The sequence below is a fragment of the Zingiber officinale genome, chromosome 2B (genome assembly GCF_018446385.1).
Source record: "Zingiber officinale cultivar Zhangliang chromosome 2B, Zo_v1.1, whole genome shotgun sequence".
Lineage (NCBI taxonomy): Eukaryota > Viridiplantae > Streptophyta > Magnoliopsida > Zingiberales > Zingiberaceae > Zingiber > Zingiber officinale.
In genome coordinates this window covers 57087052-57098775 of record NC_055989.1, presented here as the reverse complement: position 1 = coordinate 57098775, position 11724 = coordinate 57087052, and the positions used below count along the sequence as shown (strand labels likewise).

Here is an 11724-nt window from a genome sequence, read left to right as displayed (position 1 = left end):
TTCATCATTGAATACACCTTAAATCCACAAGTTTTCATAAAATTTAAAAATATCGATAAAAGTCTTACAAAAAAATCTATAGAACTCCATGTAATTCTTTTTACAACCATACGATTCTATAAATGTCAATAAAAATATATCAACTCCACAAAAATGTATCATTAAAAAAAATCAATAAAAAAATATTCAATCTCTTGATTGAATACACCTCTATAAGAGACAACGTCAACCTATTTCAATGAATTCTTCAAGCATGAAGTCCCTCTCTTCTGCCTTGGCGAGTGCTCAATTCCTCCCAATCAGTATATATCTGAATGCAGTCATCTTTAGCAGTTTGATCAGGCAACCTCAGACTAAGCCATGAACCTGCCTATTTGTATTTTACGTTTATAATGTTTTATTCTTGTGTGTTCTCTGTTTCTGGCATGTAACAGCATTACACCTCAACTATTTCTCTTGATTAGAAAGGAATATACTTCATCTTTGAAAAAGAGCCAACTTGATCAAGATATGAAACAGTAAAAATTAAACAGATAAATGTGTTAGACTCGATGATGAACATCAAACATGGAAAATGGCAGGGAAGTTATTATAAAGGTGCAGCGCGTGAAGTTTGAACTACCAGTAAAGATACTTCTGAGAAATTTGAGAACAATGGCAAAGCTCCAAGACATAATGGAGTGACAGAAATTTTGATAACCATACTTGAAGCAAGGATGATTATTGGGCTGATTACCTGGTGTTTTAAATGCTAAACATCAGATCCATGACTTTAGATAGGACAGATTTTGTAGGGGTAGCAATGGCGCGTTGGCCAGTTTCACTGGATGCACTATTGATGATATTCTGTTTGAAGTAATTCTGAGAGGTAGGTGCGATCAGGCTAGTTGCAGACGAGTTCATCCCTCCTGACTCAGACGGCAATGGAACAATTAAACCTCTATTAAGGTTATTCTCAAAATGCTGGTTCAGGTACTGCTTCTGTTGCGGATCCACAGTCTTCACACCAATTATAAGGACATTATTCAGTTGTAGGCCATCCTTTGCAAGGGCCTTGCGTGCATCGTATTGGCTCTGCATAGAATACAAAACAAGGTGAAGCATTTAGCTGGTCTCATAAAATTGGTTGCCATATCTTCCACTGATCCCCTTGGCCACTCTACAAAAGTAATATCCGCCGTCAATACACAAATGACAGCATATGAATAGAGCTATCGAAAAATTTTGAAATAAGATTTGAAGATTAAACAGAAACTCAGCATATAATGGGATACCAAATGGAACTTTGAGGCATAACAGATAAATAATTGCTTTGATTTTGGTTCAGTTGCTAATTGTAATAAAAGTTTTGGGGAAAAAAAATAAATCTGATAAAGATTCAATCTGAACTTAAGGAATCTTCAATTGTGTGTAATTTAGGTTTTGGGAAAACAAGTACCTGGTACAAAATATGCACCCAGTTAGCATCCCTTGGACCCAGGATGTGTTTCAGTATCACTCCGCATTTCTCAAATTCCCGCAACACCAAGTTTGTATCACCAAGGGAAAATCTGGAAAGTAAGAAAATATATATTAGTACCTGAATTGGTCGAGGATGTTTTAAAAGAGAAAATGGAAGAACAGGTAATAACAATGATTTGCTTCTATTGAACACAATTTGCTAGTTGCTACCACCTAACAAATGGTAATGCATGTCCATTCATTTTCATGATGTCAATAACTTATGATATTTTATTCGAAGTGACAAGCATGATAATCATTAGTTGCAAGTGAAATGATCTCAAAAAATCCACATGCTTGGAACAGAATTCTTTGAGTGGTGGTGTTGTAACAGTCCCCAAAATAACAAACGGCCCAGAAGTGCAAGTCACTTGCAAGACTACAAACTAAGACATTCTTCTTAGTGGTGGTAGCTTGAAAAGTGACAAGTCACCACATGGTTCACCATCAGAAGTGAAATTCACCACTGGAACCAAAGTTATGTACCACATACTTGCATGGATCTGAACTACAGAGCTTTCTAACATGTCTCTCACACTTTAGATTAACACTCGATTATAAGTGAACCTACTACTCCAATAACACAACTTCAACAAATGAACTTGTATATGGACCAATGAAACTACCAAATGTTCCTGCAGCCTAAAGCAAACAAATACAACTGCACCTAAGAAGCCATCAACTAAGTGAGCATATGAACAATTGAACTGAAAAAACAAGCAAAGTAATAAACCTTCTAATAACCCGACTTAAATATAAAGCAGCGGTGAAGGGTGGAAAACCTGACATGTGTAGAAGATCTTAGGTTTCAAATGTCGATTACATACATCCATGTGCATCCAAGATTTTACTAGACATTTTAATGATGTGTAACTTATCAAAAAACTACCAAGCAATATCATATCCAATTTGGCGAGACATGATATTTGTACTTTTTCAAAATGCTAAGCTAGTCTTATTCAAGCAACAACTAAGTGCTATTTGAGACAAGCTACAGACTTCTTCGTCTTGTTTGAAATCAGATCCATATGTAATGCCTTTCCAGATAGAAAAACCGATGCCTCAAAAAACTCTTCACACCCAGATGAACTATTCACACCCAGATGAAAAAACAGACCATGAGGAGTAAGTTGTCACGACCTTGTTGGACCTTCAAGGTGTTAGTTAGAGCCCTAGAGCCAACCATTTGATGATTGTATGGACTCATTGTATCATATTCTTGTATATCAATAAAGGCATTTGTTTGGTTATTATACTTATTTGTATTAGTGCCAAATAGACTAAGTATAATAGCGTCCTTAAGTAGAAGGTTCATACCTATATCAATCGATTAGTTGAATCGATAGTGAGATGATATAGGGAACACTACTCTAAATCATTCCTAGTCGAGTATTAACATTCAGGCACAATGTTAATGCAATAAGACTAGCATGTAGGTCAGCTCGATGACTTGATCTCACAAGTCATGGATATAGAGATATCAAGCTGACACATGGGTATACATTGGAGAATGTATACTGAATGACCCGGCATGAGAAAATATCATGGATCGTTATATGAGTGTCATATACTTTCTCATGTGGCTATTAGTATGACTATTAGTCCTTAGACCTGAAGTCACCATGGATCCCTACAAAAGGAGTTATGTACTTTGGTTTCGTCAAACGTCACCCGTAACTGGGTGTACTATAAAGGCGATTACTGGGTATGTAACGAATTATGCAGAGGGATGTGAGTGATGTAGATGGGATCTATCCCTCCTATATGACGGGAGTGACATTGATATTCTTGATAGAGTAAGACCACGAAGTGTATGGCCATACCCAAATGAGTCAATATGAGATATTGAGCTCATTTGATTGAGTGAGTCTACTTGGAGTTCAAGATTTTGATCGGAGGATGACACGGTCTACGCCTCACATTGATGAATCTAGATGTCAGGATAGAAGGACACTTGTCATATTGTGAGGAGTCACGATTAGTAGTCAAGGTGATGTTGGATCTCAACATTTCTTGTAACTTGGGTAGCAATGATGTATTGCTAGATGCCGCTCATTGCTTATGTTTCTAAAGGAGTTTAGAAACATTGCCAACGTTACAAGAACTTATTGGGTCACACACAAAGAACAAGTGGATGGAGATTGGGTTCATATGATGAACCAATTGGATTAAGTTCATATGATGAACCAAGATGATTAGATTCATTTAATGAATCAAATTGGATTAAAAGTAATCCAAATTGGGCTAATTGAGTTGGACTCAAGTTGATTCATGTATTCAATGAGTCTAATTTAGATTATGACTCATTAAATCAACTTAATTTAATGAATTAGATTCATTATATTAAGTTGGCTTGAATCAAATAGTTAGATTAGATCAACCATGGAAGAGATTTGGTCAAGTTTGACTTGACTTGAGAGGGAGAGGAAGAGTCAAGTTTGACTTGACTAATTGCCACATCATTAGTGAGATGGCAAGATGTGGACCAATGATGATGCTCCACATATCATGGTATGCCACATCATGGAGGTTACAAGCCTCCATTCTCATTAATGTGGTCGGCCACATTAAATGAGTAAGAGTTACTCATGTGGCCGGCCACACAAGTGAATGAATGGGAATGAATTTTCATTCATTGCTCTCATTCATTTCATCTCCTTCCTCTAGTCATTCTCTTCTCCCTTTCCTCCTTCTTGGCCGAGAGTTTCAAGCAAGGTGAAGAGGAATGTGTTGAGGTCCAAAGAAAAGGGTGAAGTGAAGGTCACAAAGGAGGATACCTAGATGAGTATGTGAGATTCCTTTCCTTTCTCTCCTTTCTCCCTTTTTCAAATCCTACCCGAGAGCTCTAGAAAGTGCTAGCACACTTGGGGCTCTCTTCTCCATCCTTTGAGTGTGAGAGACACTCCTTGTTCGTGTGGATATCATTAGAGGAGTGTCTACGTTGACACTCTCGAGATCCGGCGTACCATTGGACGAGCGGGATTTGCGAGGGCACGCTTCAAGGGTAAAATTCTCAACACATAGATCTAGGAGTAGATCTAAAGGTTTTGAAACTCGTACTTGTTTTCCGTTCGGTTTTCTTTGCACGGATCTACGGCTTTGGTTGATTCGGGGTTTCCGCGACGCGAAAATCGATTTTCGCGGCCCGAAAAACCCAACACAAGGTAATGTCAGCTACTCAATACCACCTTCTTCCAAGTACCAAACAAGTTGAGCTACATCAGTTGTAGGATACTGGGTCTAACCAAGTCATATATTCTTCCACGAGATACTGGAGGCAACATTAACAAAAGAAAGATGACCAAACAAATATCAATCTTCAATGCATGCTATTGCATTGGTGTATGACTCAGATCATTGGTGTCCAACTCGAGTGTAAGCATTAGAGTATCTGATCCTATGCAGTTTACAGATGAAGAGCTTAGATAATGGAGACTTGAGCTACAGACGGTTTGGTCAAGAAACTAGATAAAAACCTAGGTAATAGAGACTTTAGCTGAGTCCCCAATCACCACATGAACCAAGATACACCAATATGTATTTGTTATTTTGGAAATTTATTAAGATTATTCTGTTTCTAAACAACAACTAATCAATCAACAATGGAAATGAACATCAAATGGAGTTATGTGGTAGGGTAAGAACCATGTAGTTGATCTCATATAGTTGAGACTCATAACCTGTGTTGTTCAATAAAACTATAATTTAAATACTTGAAAAGTGGTTAATCAAAGCAAAAAATCAATAAAAAATAGTTTAGACTTACCACATAGAATGGTCATCCAAAAACAAATAAATTTGAAGTTTCTAATTTCTAACGCTTGCAATACACATAACACAGTTCTAAAAACATCAAAATCAGTAAACAGTTATCCCTTTGCACCTAATGATCTTATTCCTTCTCCGTCTGTAGATTCTTTATTTTCATTAATTAAACCTAAATTAGATAGATCATTTTTTTTCTCATTTAATCTAATTCCTGAAGATGTTAAAGACAACTGAGTGCTGACTTGATAGCACATCTTGATATCTTGTTATAAGTCAACTGAAAATCAAGATAGTGCATGATGCTGTCAGCATGCGTATATTCATTGTCATATGCATTACCTACTTGGTAAAATTTCTAAAATGGTGTAACAAATGAAACAATTTTCAATAAAAGCCAAAACTGTATATCATCTATTGAACTATCATTATCCGTTGATACGGGCAAAAGAATTAGTTGTGGTAGTAATAATTAGCTTTGGTCAAACCTACTATCCATAGGATAAACTTTAATACAATACTAAAAGGAGGATATGATCCTAATTTTACATGAACAAAAATGTCCATTTCTTTAGGCATGTTAAGAGCAACGAAACATAGCATGTTGTGATGGAATAACTTCAAGTTGTGGTCATTTTCCTACTTTGACTGTAAGATACGACAAATTAAATAGTAAGTGTTATTGGAGAAATAACCTTATAAAATTTTGTGAGGATTTTTAAAAATTTTTCGGGATTTAAATGGAAGTCATATGACATGTTTTAAGGGGATGAATCTATTGGGCTTGGAGAAGACTATTTGAAATAACCATTTAAGTGGGAGTTGATTAAAGAATTAACTTACGCTTAATTAATTGAAACCTAAGTATATAAATGCTTCATTCCCATCTCGACCAATCCTCTCCTCTATCTCCGGTCGATCCCCTCCTCTGTCTTCGCCCGATCCCCCACTCATCCCTCATGCCCTAGCTTCCATCGCCGCCGATCACCTGTCGCTGGCCGTGGCAATAGTCGCCGACCCCCACATCTTCATCGTCGGTCCCTCACTGAGCAGTCTCTGTAGTTCCACAGATCACCAATGCCTCCGCGCGATCGTTGCATCACCACTCCATCATGGCTCCATCGCTAGCTGGACAACGTCGTCGGAAGGAGAAAATGACTCAAGTGGACTAGGGCTACCCTCCCTCTTGCGTAAGGACCCAAACAACGTCGTGATTGCTGCCATCCGAGGAAGCTTCATCAGCGAATCCCTAGCGTCTTGACCACCACCTTCATTGGAGACGCTAGAGCTTCAGCAAGCGCTACTGCATGCCGATCCGATTGTTGTTTTCGCCTCTAGCCAAGCACCAATCGAGCAGTAGGGGGATTATGTCCTGTTCCGGCCGAATGGGGTAAACTAGATCTAATTGACACCTATGCTAATTAAATATTGTTTATCTACCTACGATCTAAGCTCGCTGTTATATATCCTCGCAGCTGCTTTTGGATTCTTTCACCAAGCAACGAAGAGCAGATTGAGGTAAGATTTGATTAGTGTGTGATTATCAGAGTGTTTGTTCCATTTCTGTTTCAAATTGGTTATTTGATTACGGAGTTGGTTAGCTTGTGCATAGTATTTGATTCATGATGGATTAATGAAATTAGCATAGTAGGTTATTATGGTTTGATTTCATTATGTAGTGAATTTGTAATTAAGAGATGAATTTGTTATTGGATTAAGAAAAAGGATTAGTGGATGAGTTGATATTGATAGGTAGGGGATTAATTGAATCATGATGCCTGGTTGCATTTTTATGATGGATTGATGGATATGGATTTGGATCATTTGGTGGAGTTAAACATGGTTACCTAATCGAATTAGGATTGAGTTTTGGGTTTAGCTAGTTGTTGTTTATGTGATTAGCTAAACTATACATTATGTGATTTGCAGGACGATTACAGACGAGTGTATCGACATGGGATTATTTGACACGAGTTATACAAAGACGAGTATTTCTTCCTTGGCCTCTTTAGTTATTTGAACTTAATGCATGGTTGTTTAATTGATAGATTAGGTTGTTTTACCTTAAATCTATTCATTTTGTTATCCTGCTTGAGACTTATTTGCTTGACCTTAGAGATGATCTGGTTATTTTATATACAGTCTTGATTTTTGATATATATACTCTATTATGTATACACATGTAGAGTATGTACTGTAGGAGATATCTTGTTGACTGAGTTAACATGTTGATTATACATATAATGTTGAGTGTACACATGTTTCGTATGTGTTATAGGTGTTATTATATTAACCGTGCATTTACATATTGTAGAGGGCGTACGTGTATGATGTGTTCTACTAGAGGAATTATGTTAATTGTACCTATGTTGTGTGTACATATGTTTAGTGTGGTTATTGGAGGTTTCCTGTTGATTATACTTATGTGATTATGTGCATACAAGTCAAGTAGTACTATTGGATGAACTATGTCGATAATACCTAAGTTGGTGATCATATGTATCCGGTGTGATGTTGGAGGTATCTTGTTGATTATACCTACATTGTAAGGTATGTAAGTGTATGGTGTGTAAGTGTTTGGTGTTGCTACTTGTTGTATTTGTTGTCTAGTAGACATCAGTTGGATCTATCCATACCTATAAATATAGGAGTTAGATGGATCGTTGTACTGGAGGTACTTATGTGGTTTGGGATGTTGCATTGATGATGATCGTGTCGGTATCATGATTATTTATATCATATTTATTATTGCATTATATGCACGCTGATGACCATTGCTCTCTTGTGGTATGAGCTAATTGACTGTCATATATACATATGCATGCTGACGACCATTGCTCCCATGTGGTATGGGCCGGTTCGACGACCATTGCTCCCTTGCTATATAAGCTAGTTGTCAGTCATGTTAGCTGCTCATTTGGACACTGAGAGAGAGTGGTAGCTTGGAGTGGAACTAGTCCTATCGTGTCACCTGGCCACTCAGCGAGGGGGAGTGATATTCTGCGTTGTGAGCAGTCAGGACCCTGATGTTATATAGTTAGATAACTACTTAGCGAACTGTCAGCATCGGACACTATATAGTGGTAGTTGGAGGGTAGTACAGTTGTCACGGATCCGACCTCTCGGCTATACAAGAGTCGTGGTGTCTGGAGAGGTTTTGGAGGTGACCATGAGGCATGCATGCGCATTGCATACATGTCTAGTAGATGCTAGCTACATGTGATTGTGATATGTTGTACCTGTTTGAGCTATGATTGTTACATATGGTTGTCATGCTTCATACATGTCATTTATTACATATGTATATGTTGTCGATTATATTGCTCAGGTGTAACGAGCAGATCTGTTACTGATCCCCGGTGAGTTTACTGATTATTATATTGTATGTGTCGATTCCAAATTGAGTATGTGCACTTCTCATGTTAGTTATGAGTATATGTATTCATTATGTCAGTTATAGTTATGTGTATTAATTATGTCATATATAATCATATTCTTTATTCCCTACTGAAACTGTATGATTTGATCTCCATGTTTTATATAGACCATGCACTAAAAAAGAACAACCCGTGTACGAAGCTCCCGCTATGCGGGGTCCCGAGGAAGGATTCATTGTACACAGTCTTACCCTGCTTACCCTGCTTTTTGCAAAAGACTATTTCCAGGATTCGAACCCGTGACCTTTTGGTCATAAAGCAACAACTTTACTGTTGCGCCAAGGCTCTCCTTCTATATAGACTATGCACTATCTTGTCTATTACTTACTGAGTGACCCGCACTCACCACCGCATTTCATGTATTGCCTTTTTCCTCAAGGAGCAGGTAAATGATTGTGGAATTGCTTGGAGCATCATGTCTGTCGGTCCCACGTCACATTCGATGATGGTTTCTGGTTTTGTTTCCTATTTTACTTGCCTTATGATTTGTGGACTTGTCATTGTATAACTCGAATTTATTTTGGAATTTTGCTATATGGTGTCTTGTATTTATTTTGTTGTGGTTGTGTAAAGGCTAGCTGGTTAGTAGTCTTTTGTTTTGGTTTATGGGTTTTCTTTTTATTTTCCGTTGCGTTTTTAGTACAGCCGTGTGGGTTGTTTATTATACAATTGCGTGGTTGTGATCATTTTGTTTCAGCCGAATGGGTTATGTATATAACTGCGTGGTTGTATATATTCCAACCATGTGGACTATTGATTATAGCTTGTGAATAGTCTTGTGGCATTATATACATGTTTCAATTGTCACTGTTACAGGAGAGATGTTGTCCGTTTGTCGGACAGAAACTTCTCTGGGGACGTGACATTGACTATCATGAATATTATTAATGAAATCATCCAGTTTGGAAAAGAACAGAGTTAGCATAGTGTATAAAGAGGGTAAAGGGTCGTTCCAACTTCCAATATGCAAAGTCATTCAAGTCGGACAGAAGGCGGGATATATATTTGCATGGACAAGTGCAGGACCGTTTGTCTCTCCGAATATAAAACTGTTGATATCAAGAATAGGTCTATAGATACTAATTAATCAGGATGACTTCTGAAGAATGCATTTGTTCCAAACCATCCATAAGTTCCAAGGAATTGACAATTCTACATGAAAAATATATGTCAATAAATTAAGTGACTTATTTTTTTTTATTCTTACTAATTCATATCGAAGTAAAGAAGTGAACCACCATTTCGACAAAAGTGAATTTTTGGACCCAAAAGCCTGGCAAGAATTTTCAAGGTCTTTACCAACATGGTAAGCTGCCACGACATGATGGAGCTTGAATGAGTATAGGCAAAGTGTGAGAAAATAGATGGTGATTTGTCGTCAGTCATACCCATATACAGTAACCCACTGCTCCTCATCAAGGTCTCCGGCCACGGGCATGGAGGTATTCCGACGCACCTCAGGCATAGCCACTTCCCTCGGCGGAGGAAGAGTAATCAACGCCCCAGATTGAATGACCCCATCAACCGGCGACCCCTTCCCCTTCCCTAAGCGGTCGCCGCTTCCGACGCTCTTGCCTGGTGATAAGAAACCCGATTCGCCAAAGCTGGGCTGACGCAGAATTCGCAACCCGCCGTCATGGGCAGTACCCGAGGCGCTCGGATCCACGCCTGCCTTGAGAGGGGAGGGGGACGAGGCAGGAGCATAAAAGGAATGCGGCGGTGTACGTGTTTCTGGGGATGGCGGTGTCGGGCTGGGAGCAAAAGCGGGCTCAGGCGAGAAGTCGAAGCGGTCGCCGAGGGTGAAGGCGGGCGGCGGAGGCGGATCGACGGAAGCGAGGTTGTCACGCCAAAGGGCGGAGACTGCGGCCGCCTGGGCAGGGGTGGCGAACCGTCCGGCACCGGCACTGCGTCTAGCAGAGACTGGGGTGGAGAGATCACGGAAGAAGGGGGATTGTCCTTCCCTCTCGCCTCTGGAGCTTTTCGCTACGGCCGGAATCATCATATCCCACCTCTCGTGTCGGCCTCGGTGGAGAAATCGAAAGGGGTATTCAAATTAAGGCCAAACGCGAAAACCCTAAAATTAGGGTTTCCTCTTCTTCTAGATTATGGGCGAACCTAGTGAGCCGCATAACCTGTGCTTTACAAAAACGTTCTTCGATTTTAAAATTTTCAAATAATTGGAGTGAAAAGATGATATTATTCTGGCTCCACGGTAATGATAGTCAATAAATTATATGATATTTTATCTTATAATAAGAAATGGAATTCGTCATCCGCGATCTCAATTTTTTATCCTTTGTAGGGAGGATATCACGTATTCAACTTGGGTATTTTATATTTATTGAAAATTGTCACAAGATGTATTAAAATAAATACTCATATAAATATCAATATCGAAGTTAAGGGCATTTCTAAGACAAACTTTGTGAGAGATTATAAAATCAAAAAAATCTCAATAAAAAAATTTGAACCATTATAGAGATGAGATTTGAGGTTTGTAATTAAAGAACGGTATTGAAAATTTAAACTTTTTTTTTCCTTGATGATGAAACTCATAATTAATGATAAAATGGTATTACATTGTGATATGTGATGTGTAGTAACATAGAAAGTTATATGATTTGTAATATAGGACTTATAAAAAAAATTGTAGAAGATTTTTTTCATTGTAAAAGGAATAGTAATTTTTTATTTTCGATGGGGGTACAGGGTTAAAAAAAATCTCATTTAAAGGTTTAACTAATAGGAATATCTAAGACCTTAACAAATGTTTTGCCGCTGCACCGTGCTTGGAACTGTGATTGCTAGGATTTGAACCTTAACTTTCTAAAGTCTAGTTAAGGTTACTTTTATAGTTGGGTTACCATTCAAATGTTGTCAAAAATTTAAGAGTCGTCTGATCTAGACACAACTGGCTCCATTTTAAGCTGTATCAGGAATGATTTGAATATTGGGTAGTCAAGCGTCCGAGTCATGAAGATCAACGAGTCAGTAGGCTCAGGCATGACCGATGTGATCTTCT

General features: G+C 38.3%; 1 protein-coding gene across 1 annotated transcript; it reads right to left on the bottom strand.

Annotated features, from left to right (window-relative positions):
* Positions 1–480: 480 nt before the first annotated feature.
* Positions 481–10837, bottom strand: LOC122045663 (nuclear pore complex protein NUP35-like). Its single transcript, XM_042605982.1, has 3 exons — positions 10091–10837; positions 1439–1550; positions 481–1074 (listed from the first exon to the last, which is right to left on the bottom strand). The coding sequence occupies exons 1-3, from the start codon at positions 10702–10704 to the stop codon at positions 745–747; spliced, it is 1056 nt and encodes a 351-aa protein (XP_042461916.1). The 5' UTR covers positions 10705–10837; the 3' UTR covers positions 481–744.
* Positions 10838–11724: the final 887 nt, after the last annotated feature.

What these genes read in the sequence shown, in the direction of transcription:
- LOC122045663 (XM_042605982.1), bottom strand. Translation starts at nt 10,704, where the DNA reads ATGATGATTCCGGCCGTAGCGAAAAGCTCCAGAGGCGAGAGGGAAGGA. An exon ending in CAGTGGGTTACTGTATATGG is followed by an intron (nt 1,551 to 10,090) that starts GTATGACTGACG and finishes CTTACTTTCCAG; the next exon opens with ATTTTCCCTTGGTGATACAA. An exon ending in GGGTGCATATTTTGTACCAG is followed by an intron (nt 1,075 to 1,438) that starts GTACTTGTTTTC and finishes TATTCTATGCAG; the next exon opens with AGCCAATACGATGCACGCAA.